At 42.6% G+C, this 22,102-nt stretch overlaps 1 protein-coding gene across 11 annotated transcripts in view; it reads right to left on the reverse strand.

Annotated features, from left to right (window-relative positions):
• nrm (neuromusculin) overlaps positions 1–22,102 on the reverse strand; it is a 158,208-nt gene that overhangs the window by 25,346 nt on the left and 110,760 nt on the right. For 10 of the 11 annotated variants that reach the window (XM_065304491.1, XM_065304482.1, XM_065304492.1 and 7 more), the window contains exons 3-4: positions 20,909–21,063; positions 1,480–1,647 (exon numbers count right to left, since the gene is read on the reverse strand). In XM_065304491.1, the coding sequence (XP_065160563.1) occupies positions 1,480–1,647; positions 20,909–21,063 (323 nt within the window). Of the gene's footprint in view, positions 1–1,479; positions 1,648–5,294; positions 5,423–20,908; positions 21,064–22,102 lie in introns of those variants that run through there. The other variant, XM_065304489.1, reaches the window with a different exon arrangement.

Below are 22,102 nucleotides of genomic sequence, written 5' to 3' on the forward strand. Positions count from 1 at the left end.
ACGATATGGAATTAGAGACGGTCTGATGACAAGTTCTGCATGAAAAATTTATGCGCGCAAACATTCATATAAAATTTTAATCAAGTCATAACTCTTTAGGCGAGCGAGCGCGAACGCGTTTTCCCGGGCTGGGAAAGCGAGCCGATGGTTCGTTCCGACAACGGCATTATGTGAAACCGCGCATGAAGAGCGGCCCCGTCGCCGTCGGCGCTGCCGGCTAGTCTAGCACTCCATAAGAGGGTAACTCAATCTCCTTAATCCGGGATAACCTGGACCATTTTTCACTCTTGATTAAAACAAGGGACGTGTCAAATTTACGTTCATTAAAGCGTCGACGACTTTGGACATTCGCACCAACACACACATCGACACGCACTCACTCGTTCATGCACATGGCGAGGTCGTCGTGGCACTCAGAATGGTCCGCTTCCGGGCGCCTGAAACGCGCGAAAAGAACAAGGAGCGTAACCGACACCTCCGCAATCTGCTAACGGTTTGCACCGTGTCCGCGTCGCTAGCGTAGAGATGGAGACGCAAAGAGGGCAAGGAAACGAGCGCGCCGAGTCTTATATTAATTTTGTAATTAGTTCTGACTCCGTGCGCGCACATCCAAAAGAGTGAAACTTTTTTGCAGTTTTCACCCACAATGCGGAAGCCCCGCCAGCCTGTAGCTTCAAAGCTGCAAACGCTCGTCTGTCCGCCGGCAATGGGCAAACTAATTAAACCAGCATGACCCAAATGTAAAGGAAAAATGCAAAAAGTCTTTTGAATATTAAAAATACCGCCTCGCATAATAATAATAATTATAATGTACTATTGTTTTAGATAAAAATTATAAAAAGGCTCTAAATAGTTTTTAAAAGTTCTAGGCTTAGTAAAATAACCAGAAAAAGAGGATTCTGTGCGAAAACGAACAAAAACAAATTATTTTCGTATTACGTAGGCAATCTCCGTGGAGAGAAGAAAAAACGGTGCTATCTCTTACGTGAGCGAGCGTAAAATCGCTTTGAAGTTGGCCCCGAAGAACGCCATCGATAATCTATACGGCGCAGGAGATAGGACCTTAATGCGCCGGCAACGAGTGTACCGAATGAATAAGAAAGTCATTATGCAAGTGAATCACGTCCGCACGACGCACATGAATTCCGCATTTCGTTTATTGTAACTTACAGTGGCGGCGAAACGCCAGCGAAAACATTCGCTTCGCGCCCGCCCCTAATCCGAACGCCCGAAACACATATAATTTACAGGAATAGTATTAGAATGAAGATAACATTACTATCCATCCTCCATCCGCCGAGGATGCCCTACCCGAAATATATTATCCTGATCGTAAGACCAAGAAAGAGAAAGGCGGTGCTAAGCGATGGGACGACACGTCTCAAAGAGAGTAATTGACGTTGGTTAGTCGAGCGAAACAGCAAAAAATAAAGCTGTCCTTTGAAGAGTGATAATGTGAGACAAAATATAACATCTTACCTTTAAGATTTGTAGTCCCATTGTACCAGGATACTTTCGGTGTTGGTCGTCCAGAGTGTGCCTGACATGTCAGCTCGATAAAGGTGCCTTCATCGTAAGGACCCAACATTGATGCATTCCCCATTGATTCACCCTTCGAGTTGAGAATTCGAACAGACTCTGGGATAACTGCAACAAACAATTAATAATCATTAGCACATATATTCCCATAAGCAATAAATTAATTCTAAAGTTGCAGTTGGAATGAAAAAAAACTTCTGCAATATGCCCACGTTTAATTAAAAGGTGTCGCCGATCACGTCTCGTCCAAGAAAATTGCGGAACAACTTGCGCTTCGCTTCCTGCAATTCCGCACCAACTTTCACTTCACCTGTTCGAAACGCAAGCGCGCGCAGGGGGATAAACTACACGTCAACGCACCGCTGGGGGGTAAAAATTTCCGGGACTTTGTATACACGGGCGTATTTCACCTAAGGCGCAATCATCATCAACATCAACGGCATCGAATCCATGGCCGCAGAAAAAGTTTTAATTGGAACAACTAACAAGCGACGACGTGGATGCCTCCGGACAGGCGCGCCACGAAGAATATCAGCGACAGCACAGCGTAAAGAAATGCATTCGGACCCATTACTTTCAAATTAATTCTTTCTTATTAGAAACTTGAAAACAACAAAACAAAGTAAATATTTAAAGGCAACAAGGAATTAATTTAAAATGAAAAAATTAAAATATTCTATATAATCTGAAAATAACTACACGTTTCATATTATTGGTACACTTTTAATATCGATTCAAAATATTACTGATGTAATACAAAACGCGCTCTCGTATCGTCCGCAGTTTATGTAAATGACCATGGGCTCCGAGGAGAGCCCGCACAAAGCTGCGGAAATTGTTCGCAAGACTCTTATATTGCGGAAACATATAAAAACCACAACAAACGACGCCACAATGAAGCGAGTGCATAAAACGAAGGTTTTACATGAAACCATTTTTACCTTCGGTTAAACCAAAGCAAAACCCTGAACCTACGGCCTCAGATTGAGTGTGTCGGAGAACACGAAGCGATTTTTAAACGATATAAAAACATTAAAAGTGTATATGTAACCCCGGGGTCTTGTTCAAAATTAAACATGCTTGTACATCGCCTGGCATGTGGGTCAAGATTTGTAAAGACCCCGGATCAAAAAAATGTGAAAATTAACTGTCCAAACTCCTCGTTTTTACAAGCAGCAAAAAAAGGAGCGGACAGAAAAAACGTTAGGCTTTGCTATTTTCACGGCACGAAGGTTTTAGAGAAGAGGAAGATTTTAATTAAATTTTGTTTTTTTGCAGCGTTGTAGCGCGATTCTTGTCTCGACGCGTTTGCCCCGACATGCCGCCTCCCAACGCCGGGACATCAGGGGGGTTTCTTAGCGATTTTCAGGTGCATTCGGCCCCGTTAGTCGTCGCGTATAATATCTCCAAGAGCGCGCGCGTTACAGGGGTGGCGCGCCGCCGCTTATCTCACCGATTTATCGAGCAACAAACTGTGCGTTTTTACGAGGCCGTAAAAGCGTTTTCTTCGCTGTTCGTCGCTTCGTTTTTTCTCGCCACGTTTGTCGTCCCGTTGCTAGTATATGTCTTACAGATAAACTTATATTTTATTGTGATTCGCTCTCGATACGTCGCGGCATTTCTTTCCAAAGGCCTATGCATTTACATGTTCCGCCTTTCGTCGTAAACATTGTATTATCAACGGCGAAAGAGGGTTGTAACATTGCGTAAAAAAATAGAAGAAGAAACAATGTGACATTGGCGTCGTGTCAAGTGAAATAAGCCTCTGGTGCGTGATTATTCTGTGCGCAATGTAACATCTGTTAAGTTTGCAGGTTCACGCAGAAATTCCAAGTTAAAGTCAGCAGGGGCGTGAAAAAGGTAGCGCACGATAACAAAACGGAAAGATAAAGTGGCAGTAGCAAAAATATTTGCGCATAAAAAAAGAACGCACAATGGGTACGCTTGATAAAATTGTTTTGCAAAAGGCAGCAAAATGCTCGTTCATAAAACACGTATTAAGTTCTTGGTTGCTCAATCATAAAACAGACAAATGAAGAAACACGCAAAAAACGACATAAAATCTGAATATTTATTAGAATTTAAATATATTTTTTGTCCGAAATGAAATTGAACACTAATCGAAATAGCTCAAAATTGCAAAACTCTTGAACTGGAGAAAATTGCGTCTTTTCAAGTTGCCGCTAAGCCAAAAATTGTGTGATATTATATTCCATTGCGTGCTTTTTAAAAATTGACTTCGTCTTGAATATGAAGACTGCTAAGTATTCGATTACTTTGGCTTTCTTGAAAGCAATGACATTTTTAAATTTAATTCAATGTTTTTTCCCTGTCAAACTCTTACAATTTTGAATCCCGCATCGTCGGCGGCCTCGCACGCGAAAAATACATTTACAAATTATTTGAAAGTCGTAAACATTTCACCGAAATATGCATTCGCGGCGCGCACGCGTTCTGCTCGTTTTTCCTTCGCGGACGGCGAAGTTGAAAAACAACTTATCCAAGCGTGAAGAAACGAACCGAAGAAGAGTTTCTCCGGATGCACGGAATCATCGTCTCGAGTCTTGCTCGAAGTTGCCCCGCCGAATGGAAACATTGCGCGCACGAGGCGAAGGGGCGGCCAGAGCGTCAGAAAGTGCACCGCCCGTTATAGGTAAGCGTGCGGGCAAAACTTTTCTCTTATTCCATTTCGTCACCGCTACACGGCTTCCAGAGCCAAACCCAAAGGCATTAATGCAATAACCGTCTTCCTGCACAAAGAAGAAGGGCGAGCGTCGCGGCACGGATGCAGGAAAGGCGCGCACAATACGACACTTGGGAAGTTGTGCGTCGTGAGTGGGTGCGTCGGCGGCGGCAGCGAGCTATCAATACACGAAATTCGCTCGGTTTGCTGACGTGTTACGCGGCGGGGATTTTCGGTTTAATTAAACGCCGAGAGATGCTAGTCGGAATTTAACATCGTCAAAATGCTTGGCATGCTAGATAACTCGATTAGACTTGAATGTGTGGTTACAAGGAGCTATTCTAGCAAAACACTATGCGAAATACTCAAATTCACCTCCAACATAATCCAAATTACCAAGATTATAAACCAAAATAATAATAAAAAATTACTTAAACTAAACTTTGATAACAGCACATTCTATAACCCGTAGATCCAGGTATATGATACCCAAACGAGCAAACAGGAAGAAAAGTAAGGTAAACCCGGGTTGGCACGTGATTAGCAAAGATCACGCCGCCGGTGCTTGCCCCACTCACGGATTATTAAAGTTTATTACGCACGAACCATTCAACTATGCGTCTACATCCATAATATCCCGCGCACATCCGACGAAATTATTATTGTTATTGTTATAGAATTTGATGAAAGCGTACGCGCCCATGAGTGAGCATCAGCCTAATTCGATGGTTCGGGCAAAGGTTCGCAAATAGCGTGCGCGTCGTTACCGGCTGCGTGCTTATTTAGTCGACTAAGTGTTATATCCATTTCCTTTTCTATGTCCTTCACAAATAGCCCGGCCTGATAGTGTGGTCGTTTATTGGGGCGGTAAATTAGTACACGAATTGTATACCTACAATGTACGAATATTAAATCTTATGAATCAAGAAATATACATACAAATACTTTACAAATACATCGGGTCAACACTTATCATTAGTAACAGAATGTGATAAAACAGAATTACGTAAATTACTGCGATCATCGATTGCATTTAAGTTTAACTCAAGAAGAGGAAGAATGTGTAACATACCTAGCGCACTTCTTTCATCAAGGGAAACTAATGAACTCTCACCACCAAGTCACACACAATTCACAAAAAGACTTAACCCGAAAAATGCACGCGGCGGCATCACGTAGACATGACTGTCTAACGCAAACAGGTCAAGTGAAGGAGAACGCAGGTGTGCGCTACGTACGAATGCGAAGATTGACGAACAATTGCGAATTGACAATCAATTCAAACCAATTTAATCCAAAGCAAGTATTTATTATGTTCTAAATATAGAAGCAGAGGATAATAGCATGTGTTGAAAAGTAATGTACTTGAAAATGTGTGGTTTAACCAACAAATGGTTTAGCTCTTCTATTGCAAAGCGACCATTCGTGCAACATTTGTTCCACTTTCAGTTAACTCGCCCTGCCGCTCCATAAACGGAAGCCTTTGCTGGCGGCACCCGATTGTAGACGCTGAGATGGCGCTCTTTTGTTACTCCCGGCGCGTAATAAGGTGTGATAATTTGCAGCCTACAGATATTTCTATTTGAATATACACGCTGGAAGCACGCTCCGGCTGGTATTGTTTGTGTGCGCGCGCCGTGTTCGAGATGAGGGGAACGCCGCATCGGGAAGCGAGTGCGGCAAAGATTACGATTAACGGCGTAGTTGCAATTAAGACAAAACCTTAAAGGCGCGCCAGGAGTTAACGTCGCGGCATAGCGGCGCGGTATAATAATCCGGCGGCAACCACAAAACGTGCTTTATGCCAAGATATTTCAGCGGCGTAATGCATGTAATATACGTTTTTAGTTCTTATTATCCTGGAAATATTTAACGCGTTGCTCCTGGTTGCATGACGCACGCCTACGTTTGTTAGTCAAAGTAATCACCTCAGGCCCCAAAGTAAAATGTTTTATTTAACCGCATGCGTTGACAAATTCCGCATTAAAACGTAAAATGTAATGTGCCGCATTTCGAAAATGATATTTTATATTTTATGCCTTGGCGCGTTAGAAAGCAGAGGAGTATTTCATTTAGAGTTTTGAGCTGTGCAGGAATTTAATATGAGCACCATCGCGCGCCCCCATGCACTCGACACGTTTTGAGCCTTTGTGTTTTCCGGCGACGCTTTTGTTTTTCCATTCGCGACAATACAAGTGGCCGGGGATAATAAGATGGTCGGCATGGTGAGCACAAGATGGCAATGCAAACAATAGGCCCGACTTTAAAATTAGCGCCCGCGGCGTAACGCGCTGGTCTTTTTGTGCGCCCATTATCAAACCGTCGTTGGCGTCGCAACGTCTTTGCTGTGTGGGTGCGTGTTTATTGTGTGCGGGCGTCGATAGTTGCGCCGCGCGGCACACGCCAAGGGCGTGTGATAAACTGTCTTCGACACATCGCCGCCCGACAAATACTTTATCCGGTTGCATGCACTTTTTTGCGCTCGCGCCGCGACACTTACTTATCTGGTCCTGAGGGGAATTTACTGCCATAAGCTCGGGTAAAAAATTACCTTCCAAACTCCCCCCGGTGGCGCGTCGTGACGCGCGCAAGGAGTGCTGGGAAGGAACGGAAAACAAGACGCCGAGAACACAATCGCGTACCGTTACCGCCGCCGCCGCCCCCACCCACGCTGGCATAACAATTAATTAAAGCCTTGCGTGAGGAATAAATCTCATCGCAGCGAGGCGGGCGGGTGGGCGCGAATCTTGCCCGAGTCGCGTTTAAAATTGAAACGTTTCCGTTTTTGCGGCCAACACTCACACACGTACATACTCTCACCACGCCCAAACGCGGAAAGTCGCTGGTTTTATGTACTTTTCGGTATTTCGTCGTCGTCGTCGTCTTGTGCCAAGCAAGCCGACCGGCGAGAACAATGAGAGCATGGCAAGTGACTAAGTAATACGAATCGCGCGGAATTTATCGTACACGTTCTGCTATCTGTTACGAGTAGGTAATTTATGGGGTTGCGGTTTGGTGCGTGTCGCAGCGCCCTGCGACACCGATATTCCGGGAATATATCCTCCTATCGGCGCGCTGCGCTCGCAGCCAGCCGCTGCGATGACACGGCCGCCTACAAGGGACGCCGACCCCTTTTAATGCGATGCATATGTTGTTTTCCCGGCAGCCACTCCATGCCGCTCGGCTGGCTCGTGTCGATTTAAGTGCCCGAAGGTCGAAAGCGAAGCGCAGATCGAATTGAATCTCAAATATCACCTGACCCTCGACGCATCGTCAAAGATGCAATCATCACGACAACCAATTTTCAATTTTATGCGGGTCATAGAAAAGAATCCCACTCGTTCAATTCCACATTCCAACGCCTGAACGCCCCAGAGCTTCGTCGTTCACTTTTATTCCTCCCGAAAGAATTTCCCGCAAAGCCAACGATCAAAATAGCTCAGTACTGAATTAATAATTGAAGATAATAACATTTCCTCATAATAAGGGTTCATTCTAAGACAAAAAGAATCAATTTGTGATGGCGTAGGCGTCGAAAAACTCCACTATTCTTTCCGTGTTCCCAGCTGAAACAGCTGAGCGTCCCATAAACGATGACGACATTTATTGGCGTTGACAGAAAGCGTTTTACCCGACTATATCTATTACCCCTTCTATCAGCAGCCGCCTATCCGCCTATCGTATTGCATTTCGCCCTGAGTGCTTTTCTCGCTGTCCGGCCAGCCCTATCAGCGCTGATAGTCTCACAACGCATTCTTCATGTGAAATTTCACACGGACCACCACAAACGAATGCCAACAACGCACGTTTGCGATATGATATCATGCATCACATCAACATTTGAGATTATTTTCTATTCTCTGTCTTCTGCGATTTTGCCGCTGTTTGCCTAATACCTCACAACAAGAAGTCCACTCTACCGAAAGAGAAACTCAAACCGTAGGTAACCCTTTTCCCTTGGGAAGGTGCATAACATATTCTGGACATGTGATATGTGGTAAGTAAAACGCAATGTTAAACCAAACCAGACAACAAACAATGTCATAACATATCAAGCAGTTCAATAAAACCAAAACCGACATCAATACCGCCATACACATTCTGGTTAAACCTAAAATCACATTTATTTTCGGAAATTTTAAGACGATTACGCAAACATAATACCTATATTAAATTTCCCATATAACCACCCTGTCTAGCTATAGTTAAGGTCGGTGCGATATGCGATAAGACCTTTAGGGATGGACCTTTAGGCCTGGGGATCAGGCAATTTTGCTTTTTCCACTTACTCGAGTCCTGGGTTCGACGCAAACGAGAAAACATACATCCACTTAATATATTATGGCACAACCGAAGCGTGGCGGTGTGAGGTGCTGAAGGTGCGTAGGAGGGCGAAGCGTCGTACGTTTTGGGTATGCAATTCGTTTTTTATTCAAATTTAATTATCTCGACGATGATACACATAACCGCAGGCATTCAACGGAACATAATTTCGGTCGCTTTCCCATTTGCTTACTTAAATGCGCGCCGCGCGTCGTCGTCGAGTGTTTGGTTTCATTGTGCGGCCGGACTAATCTTTATATTGGGGTCCCTCAATTTACGTGTCATGGAATTTACGTGACATAATCTCATTACAAACAATGGCCCTTTGCACCTTCACACATTGCTGGCTTAAAATATATTCATACACGCGAAATTTATATCGTAAATAATAAATTTGGAAAATTGGTTTTTATTTGCTTCATTAGATTATCAAATGTAAATAAAATTATGAATGCAGTCGTAAATCAATCAATGCTTATTGCTTTCTTTGTTATATGAAACGGAGTGAATGGTTGTTTGTTCAATTGCTACGAAGAGGTAAAATTTGTTTGTTTCGTATTTTCAGTATCGTGTTATTTCAATTGCTTTCATGTTGATGCAACCCAACAATAAGCCAATGTTGACTTTAAAAGTGCCAAAGTACACAGCAAACAGAATTGTTTCACACTTCAGCCAACGTCCCACTCGAAAGTCGACAAATATGATTTCCACCTCACTTTACTCGACAAACAAAAATTACTTTATTCTACATCAAACTTTTCGCTTCATTTGATACATTTATTCTGACAAGTTATGATAAATATGTAAAAAAGAAAAAACGACGCCGGGTAAAAAATACCTGAGCTGAGAAACGAAATTCACGAAAAGACAAAATAGCGACGTGTAATTTAAATACGAAACCCCGTCAAAAAATGGCGCAATGACGCACAAAAAGCGAGAGAAACACGCGTCGATTCATTCATCTTGAGGGGAGGGTGAGGCTGCGTCGGCGATGCGAAGTTAACGGATGGCCGAATCATTAATATTTATGAATCGCAATGTCGTAATTGATAAAGCGTTGCAATGCGTCCGCATTACGGCCTGTACGTGATACCTTCAGGCGATGCAAATCGCCGGCAAATGCAAAACGCAATTCCAAAAGCGCCGATGATGCGCCTAGACGGACATCAAGATGGAGATGAAAATTGAATTGAAAGCAACTTTGCGTACGCTATGAAAAATTGGTAATTATTTTTGTGTTTAAAACTTTGCCCATTGGTTTTAATTTAAAAATTTACACAACTTTTGTAATCTTCATGCTTGAATAAAAATTTCGAAAGAACAACTTTGGTTTGACATTGTTGTCAGCGCCGTGAACAGCATGACACAACGTTCACGACTTCAAAGCTCTAATAGAAAAACAATGGATTAAATAAAATATCTGAAAGATCATGCAGTCGAAAGCTTTTGATCTCTTTTTTAGTAAAATCCACATTATATTCAGAAATATTGCATATTTGCGCTTTATGCATCGAGGACGTGCCTTTCAGAATTTCTTCTTTTTCGCTATTGCCCGCTTTCTTGTAAGTTGTTATTATATTCTCTAACAACATAAAAGTTATTGCGGATTTGCAAAGAATAAACAGAACACAACAGCATAGCGGTGGTAGGTCGCAACGCGATGGAGAAAAACTTTTCTTCATCTTCTTGTGAACTAAAAGTGGAAACTCAAAGCGCGTAATCGAAGAAAAAGTTTTTTGTTTTAAGTGCTTCGTAACGAACGTCGACAGGTTACGAGCGTATGAAACATAAATGAATATTATCGAAGACTGCACAACCGACTTTGACGAAATAATATCTTCCAAACTCGCTAAATTCATTTCCTATAGAAAGAACATGAGCAACAACAACAAATAAACACGAGTAAAACATGTAATCCACTCTGGAATTTTTATCCCACATAATATTTGTCAATATATAAGAATACAAATATTATGCAATCTAAAGAAATATTTTAATTGTAATGATTGTTTTCAAACAGCAGCATAAATATTCCCAAGCATTTAGAAGAACAGGAATCAAAATAAAGTAGAAACAACACAAAAATACACACGAAACAATATGCATCTCAATTGGTGTAAATATCCCGAGGATATTTTCCATCCGCAGCGCGTGAAGACTCTTATATACTCGTAGTACATCCTGCACCGTGAAAGCAGCTCTCAGCGTTGAAAAAAAGCTATTTAGAATGCGCCTGTTTATAAAAAGCATGCGTTGCAAGACAGGAAAAAAAACAAGTTGATGAAATTCGAGATAAATCGGCACGAATGAATCGTTCGCGACTAAGTGCAACCATCCCCAAGACTCAAACCAGAAGGACGTAATATTCCGTGCCACCACAAACTACGATTCCCAAGGCGTCAGGTTTGCGAATGCTCTGCTTGTTTGAATGATTACATTTGCACTAAATAATAACATGCAGCATTCGACCAATTACAATAAATAAACACACCAATACCAAACAATCAATTAAGAAGAATGTACATATAATAAACAAGCATTAATTAATATTTACTCAGCAACTGTATTCAGACTATTTTTTAACCTTTTTGCAAACAGAAAATTCACTTTTTCGTTGTTGAGTTTACTTGCTATTGATATTTAACTATTTCAGATTTAAATTAATATTAATAGCAAACTTAAACGTGTGTGCTTAATTTAATTAGCGTCGATTCATCAATAGACTTGCCCATTAGTCTATTATTAATTCAGACATAAACAATAAATAATACAAACAACAGATAATGACGAAACCGTGTTACACGCATTATCACCGATCAAGTTCCTAATATCTCCGCTTTTAATTAAACAAATATTGCGGATAAATAAATAATTGATTAAAACGGGAATATCTAATGACAACCGCATTTCTCCATTTAAATTCAATTTTAATTGATAGTGGAAACTAATTTGGTTCTATTATCCTGGCACGATACTACTATAAACCACTTTAGCTTTCAATTTACATTATTCAATAATATTGGACTTAAAAAAGAAACCAAGAGAATGAATTAACATGAATAACTAATATTTTACCAATCATTTGGGCGCTTGGTATGCGCAGTGCAAAGAATAAAAGCGTAAAACGAAGAGAATTTATTGTTTGCACAGCGCATGCTTTCTGAATTAATTAGGTAATTAAAAGAAGCATTTTATTAAAGAACGCTAATTTCAGTTATGCATAAGTGTAATTAAATTAAAGCTCTCTTGCAGGCAATTATAAAATTTACGAATATTTTCGTAAAAAAATAATTTTTCATATTTGAAAATTTTCCGCGTTTCTTGTGACGACGACTAAATCTGTTATAACTTCTCGGACGTGGCAACCGCATCGCGCCGAAAAGTTTTCTCGTTTCGCAAATGTTCGAATTTAACGAGTCTTTGCGAATTACATCACACGCTCGTCTAATGTATGTTAGTTTTAGTTTACGCTCGCTCGTATAACGCCGGATGATATTCCAGATGTAAATGCAATAATTAATAACGACGTTAATTGGATGAACGCCGTGCCGTGTTCGGTGGGGGAGACACGGAGATGCACTAGAAAATACACGCACTTGCGCGAGGCCATATGATGAAGCACCGCCGGAGAATTTTTTTGCCTAATAGCGAATCGTTACTGGGAGAATGCACCGGAGCGCACGCCATACGATGAATGGATAACTTTCCCCCCGAACATGCCAGACAACGTGTATGGAAAGGGGGGCAAAAAATGCAGCCCGAAGTAGATGAGCATGCAGTCGCGAGGGTTAATAATTACCATGTCATTGTGTGCTGCTCAGTTTTCCGAGTGTTTTCCGTGCATTTCAGTTTTTGCCAAGCCAAACACAACCTAGTAGGCTCTCCGGCAAAGTGCATCACGTGCTACATGGAAAAACACACAAAAACGCCAACCCACACAATCCATTGAACATGATGCACAAGCAAACCACCGCCTCGTTAGGAAAATATCTAGGTATACGAAAAATAAAAACCCTCCACGCAAGTAGAAGTGATCCTTACTTTTTCAAGAGGTACATACACCTAATAATTGATTATTTCCGCGTGACGAGAACTAGTTTTAATTTTAATTGGGTCGTCAAAAAATACCAACATTAACAATTTTCAGTTGGAGCACGTATTCGCTACAGAGAAATGTGAAATAATCCGTGACACAAATATGCATCCTTCATGGTGTAGAGTGCGGAACGACGCAGTGTAAAATTAGTTGGAACGCCAAGCGTTTCCTAGATTCTGAAGTGTTTAGCGCGTAATATCGCGCACATGCGAGTGTTGCGAGCAAATTAATCCATGCGACATGTACATGTATGCCGTGGCCTGCCGAGACCCTTATATTTGCACTACCTCATTCCATTTTATTCTGGTTGTATGGCGCGAGCGCTCGCGTCCCATTCATATTACTGCAGACACTCTAAGCACTTAGATACATTCGTGAAACACGCGGGTTGGCGGCTGCGTTTTGCTGAATGCAGAAGATCGGTGGCTCATTGTATGCGGCAGCCAGAACGCTTTTCCCCTTCGGTTGCGGGGGCTGCATATCGGTTAGCGCATCTCGTAGCCAACGAGCAGAAACAAGTGAAGTGGCTGCGGCTCGGTCAGGACTATTTGCCAAGGTTTATTGCGGGTATCCAGATGTCGCCCATCAGACGGAGGACTTTTCATAATCTTCATGAGAAATCCACCCTATGAAGGCTCGCGCGCTTCGTAGATGCAGCAGTGCAATTTTGAGTAGATATATTTAAACGTCAATTAGTTGGAGTGGTCAGAAATAATGCAAAAGTATTTTTTACGTTTTACAATTTCTTACTGCAAGATATTTTTTTCCACGAAATAAAATATTGATTTTCAAGCCTCAAAAAATGATTCAGTCTGATTTAGTTTAAAAAGTTTGCAGACATGAATGTAATTTACTTAAAGTTATGGATTGTATATGTAAAATTAAACGAACTTCATAAGTCAAGCTTTGATCCTTTGCGTAGCAAAAGTGAGCAAGCGGATGAAAAGTGGCCGCAAAAATGTCACGAACAGACTACTGACTGAGGGGAGTCAAGCATTTTAGGTCCTTCCGTGACGACGTCGAAAGCGACAGGCGCACGTACCAAATTCGAAATACCCTGACTTCAAATGCCTACACCCCATGACTCCCTTGCAGAAGTACACTGGATGTACATTTTATTCGTCTTCATCTTAAGAATTCACTTTCTCATCTTTAGGGCATGCAAAAAGAAAAACAACGTTGACATCGAAAAAATGAAATGACAAGAATGCCCCCCATTCATTTCAAAGACGCACAAAGCAACATAAACGAAACTTCTGTTATTTTTTGTATCCGGGGTGCTTTTAAAATAAATAAACAATTCATTTTACATAATACGAATAAGAGCTATTGTTATTTTGAAAAGAATAAAAAAATATATTTATTTCGGAAGCCAAATGCAATATGCAAATGTACCACAACCACAGATAAGTAAATACTTTTGTCTTTACGATAATCAAAACCTCCCACTGCTCGTTACACACAGCTTAAGAGTACCGCCAATGTCGCATATCATCTTGAACAAAATGTAACCCTTTCGCTCGGCGACGATGGAAACGCTCCGCGGCTTTCGAAGGCAATAAAATACGAAATGTGCAGAAATGTGCTGCGAGTTACGAATGTAAGTACCGTAGGTTTAATGCGAAAACGCGCCCGAACTGAGAAGGGCTGAGCAGAAACAATGTGGTGATACATTGTGGACGGCGAATGGATACAGATACATCGTTGCACAATATGGCCGCTTGATCTCGAGCGGGCCATAAAAATTGTAAAATCCGCCGCGAGACGTACGCCGTGCACAAAAACCACGTCGCCAAATAAAAATTACTCATAAACTTCGAACTTGTCAAATCTATTTAAAAATGTTATAAATTATTTACATTGTAATGCATGGCCTCTCGCAATACTTCACTAATTGAAGTTTTGTACAAAAGAAATGTTTATGAAAATTTTCAACAATTTGCACGAGACAGAATTGCATATCAGCGCACACTTTCCGGCGTACAGGACTCGTGAGATTTTCGCAGCGTACGTCTGGAAATTGTCATTTTATTATTTCATATAGCGCAGCCGCGTAGCGTAGCAAACGGAAAAGGGCGCGAAACTCGCTGCATAAGAGAGCACGTAATGGCGGAGGCGGTGGCGGCGGGCGCGAGCGCGCGACTTATCCAGGCGCGCGTGAGTCAACAACATTTATATGAAATGCGATGCACACACGGCATGAATATAACGTCACACGCCATAGGAATACATATGCGGAGGATGGCTGCATGCGAAAACTCTTTCTCGTGCACAATGCGCGAAACGTACGTAATGTGACGTGCTCCGCCGAAAAACCGCCGCGCCGCATTCGCGCCATGCAACATTCAAAGCCGGCGGCGCCGGATTAAAAAAGATTTGTACATTTGTACTTGTGCCGCCGGCGGAAATCGCGAATCTGGGCCGGAGGCCCAAGGAAAATTCAAATGAGCATTTCGAAATCCAACGGTTTTGCTTACAAACGTTTCATATAGAACATATGCATTTAGAGCGGAAATTTGGCAAAAAAAACCATCGCATTTCAGTGGTATAGCAATTAAATACAAAGAAAGCACATCAGTCAAGCATCAACGAATTTCATCAAAATTATCGCTATTAAAAAACATGTTAGAATAAAAAATTCTCGAAAAAAATTCAAATTCATGTCAAAGGTTTAAAAGTGTCGAGGCGTTGAACATGAACGTCGAACAAAAACATGCTAAAGCGTTTTATCGATTATGAAAGCACGTAATGATTTACATAATACTCCCTAAGAGGTTTTAGAACGTCGGAAAAATGTTGCGAGAAAAGACGCGCCGACGACGAACCGGCGAAAGATGACACGACGCTGCTTTTAAGATTGTTGCTCGCTTGTTGTTGGGATAAAGTCGACGAGCGGGACTCTTCCATCTGATGCGTGCACTACTAGCAAATTCAGGGAGCCCCACAAAGAAGCTAGGCTAAGCAAAAAAAGAAACAAGCCGGAAAATCCAATCGAATTCATTGAGCTCACAAGCAATTTATAGTTTTGCATAGATATTACCTGATTTTTCCAATAAACGGATTCTATATTGAGCTTTGTGCACTTCATTTCATACATTTTGTTATCATCGGGTAAATAAATACATATCTAGTTTACTTTATCAACGGAAATCAACTTTTGCAATGTATTGAAACCGAAAAAATACAAAATTTGTTTTGTACATGTTTAAAGTTTACGTTTCAAGCGGCTACTTCATGTTTAGAATGCTTTGAGGGCATATAATTAACAAATAAGTTAGTGGTTTCCTTACCGCACCTATTTCTTCACCCAAAACGGCTGTTATTGAGGTCAGCAACATCGAGATTTGTTGTTGTGCAATTGCCAAAATCCACCCTCAACGCGCACGTTTACGCTCCAGCCGGCGTGAACGGTAACATTAAATTACACGCTCTTGAATACAACAACAATAACAAGGCAGCGGATTAATTCAGGTCTGAAAGCTGAGCGAGTTGGTGAGATTTCTCAGCGAGTAAATATGATTAACTAATCTTAATCTCAACCCGTAATAAACGGGCGAGCGAGTAAAATAACACGAAATGCAAAACTCTCAAATCGTCTGGCACAAAACGTGCCGAGTGCAGCGTTTGTGTCGCTGTGAGTGCAATTAAAACGAGCCGTGTTTATATTATAAACATTGCAAATCGTTCACATGTGCCCCACTCGTATTTTTGCATCAGTTTAAGTGCGAGTGCTAAAAGAGGTGTTGGCAAAGGCGCCGGCCGTAATATCTTAATGCCGAAACGGTTAGCGACACAAGCCGCCGCGTATCCCAATGTTTGAATATATTAAAACGGTTATGAGCGTCTAGACGTCCTAATTTTCCGCCGCAGTCCGCCTCCACGGTGCGGGTCGAAAGTTTAAATCCGACTATACCTTGGCTCCAGTTGTACACCGCGTGTCCGCGCGTGCGAGTATTAAGCCACCGGGCGCAGGGGGCATTCTCAAACGCCGAGTTACTTCTCGCAATTTCGCTCGTTAGCCGCGTTTCTGGATGCAGCGCGCGCAAATGCACACATTCGCCGCCGCCGCCGCTGTCTTGCAATAGATATGCGGCTTAATGCGGGTAGCTCGCCTGGTTTATGGCGGTGCCGATGTTATGTTCGGCAATAAAATGCGCCACCGTCGCGGTAGTGGTGGGTACCACATGCATCGTGCCATGTATTACACAACAGCCGGCGAAATGCGCGCTGGGCGATTGCATCTCTTGCTGCAATTTGCTCTGCGTTACGTCACTTCTCAGACGAAACTGCCGAGTAATGGCTTGATGAGTATACGTGTGAGAGAATTACAATCGAAATTCAGTGACTTTCAAATTGACAAAAATTTGCTTTTCGTATAATCAGGCAGATTAAATAAATCAATATTAATTCCATCAAACTACAACGGCGTAATTGCTTCAAAAATGTACTAATGAAATTGGCACAGTTGCCTGTAAATAGTCGTGCTCATTTTTGATAAATCGGATAGAATTAAATCTAATCCTTTTGGACAGCAATGCATTGCATCCGGCAAATGAAATATTTCGACAATTTGTTGTAGATCCCTCCGTACAAGCGCTTTAATTGCGCACAATTTATTCACTTCTTTTCGCGCGCGAATTTTTCGCAATTTGTCAGGCATTACGTGATAGAAATGAAAATAGAAATTACACGACTTTTGAATAAATGCGTCCTCCCACGTGTTTTTGGAAAGCCGTCGCTCTCCCCATCTAATTTGAATGTTGCACCTTAGGGTACGAAAAAAAATATGATCGATGTGTTGTTTTCGCCGCGCGCTTTGTGCCATTGCACGCCGGCGGGCGCGTCCTTGATAAAAGGTGCAAACCGCGCCACCAGATGCGCGTGTGTAGTTCAAGCATCAGTAGCTACCCCCACGGCAGGTCCTTGCCGCACGGTGAGTTTTCGGTGCGAGCGTATTTATGAGCTTATTCAATCCGTTGGCAGTTCGACAGCGGAATGAAGGATGGTGGCTTGTCTGAGGTTCGCTACAATTAATCAGCATCAGCGTCTAGTTAAATGATAGGGTGGCTCGCGGCCGGCGCCCGGTCCCGGACGCGGCCCCCAGGATGAACAAATGACGGCACGTCCTAATGAATATGAAGTCTGGTGCGCGCGCCGACGAGGATCGCCGGCGGGCGTCCGTCGCTCTTCCGTCCGCGACAACTTCGTGATTAAATAACTTCATAACATTATTCACACCACTCAGCGATGAGCGCGCGTGTACCGCGCAGCTTCCCATGGTCGCGCGTGGTCTGAGCGACAACTTCCGCGCTTACATCTCGGTATAAGCGATCGCAATTCATCACGACCGCAAGACGCCACTCCAGCGCTTGTACGAAGGCGAGATGCGGCTAGATCTGCAGGGATGTGGTGGAGTGGCAACAAGATGAGGCAAGATGTGCGCCACAGACGCCAGGACACGATTACTTCAAGGCACGGGCACTTGAAATAATTTCGCCTGCGTCGTGAAACTTGCTTTTAAGAAATAAATAAAATTGAAAATTGAACGTGCAAAGTTTCCTCGAGTTGAAAAGTGCTGTATAAGTAAAAAGAACTCACTACCGTAGGTTGTAAGGAAAATGGGCAAAGTGGTGTACCAAAATGTGCACAAGAAAAAACGTAAAACTAATCTCTGTTACTTCCGGCGACGATACAGTTCTATCGCACGACTGTGAAACGCCCATTAGGAGGTAACTTTTCCAAATCCCGTTTAAATAATTCTCCGACTCCGCCATGCTCGAAACGACCGCACTCATTCACCTGTTAAGGAGGGCTCAGTTAAAACAGCCCTAACGATTTCAGCGTGTCTCTAATGCTGCAAAACGAGGAGAATGGAAGAAAAGTCTAAGATTGCCCTCCATCCCGTGTCAAAAACACATGCGCAGGCGTTTGTTTCTTTCCCTTTTCTTTGCACCCCAGCAGGCGCTGGGTATCCCCAAGGCCCTATCGCAACTTGGTAATTAACACGCGAGAGCGAGGCAAACTAATTGCCGTCGACAAGTCTTCCAAGATTGTTAAGTGAATATTAACCTCCCCTATGGTCAGTCGGGCGACTATGGAGATAAGGTCGGCAAATTCGTGCCGAAGACGGAACCCACATCAGTCCGTCGCTCAACTTGTTAATGGATGTTAATTAAGTTAGAACAACTGCATTCACCAAAATCATGTCGCAAAGGAAACCTCACGCCAAGTCAGCGTCATTCAATAATAACATGCGCATCTACATCAAGCGGCGACGGAATTTACACTTGAATCTTGGCCGAGTTACAAACTTGAAAGCAAAAAATCTCCGATCCAGGAAGTAATAAACACGCAGACAGAGGAAGAATCGAAAGATTCAAGCGAAGAAAAACATAAGGATGTGGACTTATGTTGAATCGTGGTGTGGTGTTTCCCCGGAACAAACTGTAGGGAAATTAAAAAGCGCTCGGCGATATCTAGAAATGATTTATGTCGACTTGGTGTCGGCGTAATAAATCGCGTGAGGGATTTTCCACTTGGCCGTCGCAGTGTTGAACACTTTCCAGTAAGATCCGACGGCGGGCTGATTTATTTGGCAGGTTTTTAGAACCGCAACATTTCTCTCTTACTCAATACGTCTGCAGCCAAACCCTTGCTCCACATATGAACAAACCACACATACGTGCGGCACGCATATCATAGCGGTTTAGGTAACGCTTTTCGACAAGCGACCTGATTAGCCAACTATAAACACCCGACAAAACCATGCGTTTATCGAAACCCTTTGAAATATTTTCAAAAAAAACCTGCTTGTCAACCTAAATAAATTTATATTGTAACCATCTTCAATGAAGTTATTTCATGTTGTGTTTGGCAGAAATGCAAAGGTTGACACGCAGAAAAAGGTAAAAACAAAATCTGTCGGTATCCCGCGTAGGAAAAGCTCAAATTTATTTAGTAAAAAGCCAAGTTGCACGGTCGGCGTTCCTGTCCCGCGTCGCGACGCAACACGACCGACGGCGGTCGAGCGGGCCGATTCAAAAACTTTTCTAAAGCGGCTATTAATCAAGCCAATACTGATTCGGGCGCGCGCGTTGTAAGCCCCTCTCGTGCGCGCCACGCAAACCGCCCGAATACAAAAGAAGCGAACGGCAGTCGAAGCATATGAAGCGCGGGCGGGCTGCCGAAGGGGCGGTTGGGACTTATTCGGACGAACCTTTCGAATGCGACCGGGTGTGTGCGGGTACGGGCGCGCGCGTGCTTTCGAAATTTGTCGGTTTAAACTCGGCGGGTCGTATCTAGACTGGTCGCGTGATTTCTTACCGGAAACATAGCCGATACACGAACATTTATCTCCGCGCCCGGCCTTGACGCACGCTTTGCTTTATAGTCCTTTTCACGCCGTCAGGCCACGACACGACCAACATGCGCTCACAAATTTTATCTCGAATTCCTCTATTATCCAACATTTGTTCGATTTTGCTAGCGCCATGGGCAACCCCATTACAAATGGAATATAAGGAATTGCAGCGAGAAGAGGGCTGCAAGTGCTGTTTTGATGCATTTTCTGTACAAAAGCCACGCGTATACAGATTGTATCAACATTTTCTTTATGCCAAGCAGTGCAATTAGCTAGCTCTTTTCTTCAGATACACTTTTCAAATAGAGCGCTTGTAATTTCAAAGAAGAACTTGTTTTGCACGAAAAGGCAGGAACACACTCAAACTGGTTCGTGTTTACTTTCCAATCGCTACTGCTGTTTGAAAAGGCCAGCGTGTTTGTAATCGTCTTAGTCTATACGCTATCACGATACAAGCAAGCACTACACGCGCGTCTTTCTGTTGAGAGATTTATTTTGCTTTTAGTTGTTTTCCGTTAGTGCTTTTTAGCAAACGTGTATGAAATGATAAAATGCGCGCCGTGATCGCTCTTATTATTCGATATGTTTTGTAAGTATAATGGAATACACATAATAGCGAATTTAAAATATACAAAAGTGGACGATAAATTCTTATTCAAGCTGACTGCTGTTCTTTTGGAACTTGAGATGTTGGCGCATAGTTTTGTATCGATTTATAGATTGTGCATTTTTAATGTCTGATGCTTTCAACAAGATTTAATTATGCATGAAGAAACGTGAATAAACGAAAAGTTTTCTTCGCAAAAGTTTCAACCTTGAAGTCTTCATTAAAATGTAATACAACGGAATAATCGTGTTCACCTTTATCAATAATAATCATTTCAAGGAAATATAAATTTTGACTTACCGTATGTTGTCAGCTTGATGATTTGAACGACATCGCAGTTCTCGCGTACATCCAAATACGTTATTTCACATTTGTAACTCGCTTCGTCTGTTACTTCCAACGAAGAAATCTTCAAGAAAGCCTCAGACGTCGATGTAGAATATTCCACGGTCATTCTGCAACAAAACAAAAACGTTAAATGTCTGCAATTGATCCACCCCTAGAGGAAACTTCATTATCAGCTATAGGATGATTGAATAATTGAAGTTTTAATCGAGTAAGATAAATAGAAATACTTTATAGTCTCTTATAGTCTCCAACCCTAACTGCATCTGTAAAAGATGTGACGGTAATAGATAAATCTTATCCCCTCGCAGATTCAACTTTAATACCCCTCTAGATATCAGGATAAAGAAGGAAAAGGGTTGATTTAACCATTGCACTTAGTCGGAGAGAACTAATACGAAATTGAGCATTTGAAAGTGCTGCGCTTGTCAGCAAAATAGCATCTCCTTAAGAATGCAAAGCGGCCCTCGACCGCATCAACCGATTCGCACGAGTATTTCAACCAATGCCAAATTTCCTCGTCTGGAGAGGTGATTGCCACTAATTGTCGCTAAGCGCACAGGCGGGCCGAGTTTGCGAAAGAGATGCGCGAAAGTGGCTCCCGGCGATACTTGCGTCTGACGTGTTCCATCTCTTGCGACGGCATATATAATTTAGTCTCTAGTTAACTAAATAGTGAATCGGATCTGCGGCGTCCTCGCCGCCAGCTCCAGCGTTTCGTACAAATGAATATGTGACAGCACTTCGGATTATAAATGATTCAGCATGTAGCGACGGCACGGCGAAAGAGGTGCGATGACGATGCGAGTAAGAAGAAGTAGTGTGTGCGCGTAGCGTGGAGAGGTGGAGGCGCCGCGTCCTGACAGGAAGGTTGACGAGTAATTCGCACACATTCGTTTCGCTTTATTTTCGATAATGTTTGAGGACTAACGATGTGCGCCAAGACTATGCGAGGTATACGAGGCGAGAGCGACGAGAGCTTGTTTCCGAACTAATTTAGCGAAAACGCGTCGACATAATTACGTTTAGTGCCTGTAGATTAGTTGCTAAATGTATCTTCATCGTCATCCTGAACGTACGTTTTATTTTGTTAACACGAAAACATGTATTAAGTAATATCAAGTCACGAACACAAAAACTCATTATCGT

This window comes from Atheta coriaria, unplaced genomic scaffold (assembly GCF_025399875.1).
Source record: "Atheta coriaria isolate IRGN ID8LTWV9N9 unplaced genomic scaffold, Caltech_Dcor_3.1 hic_scaffold_6_pilon, whole genome shotgun sequence".
Taxonomy (NCBI): Eukaryota; Metazoa; Arthropoda; class Insecta; order Coleoptera; family Staphylinidae; genus Dalotia; species Dalotia coriaria.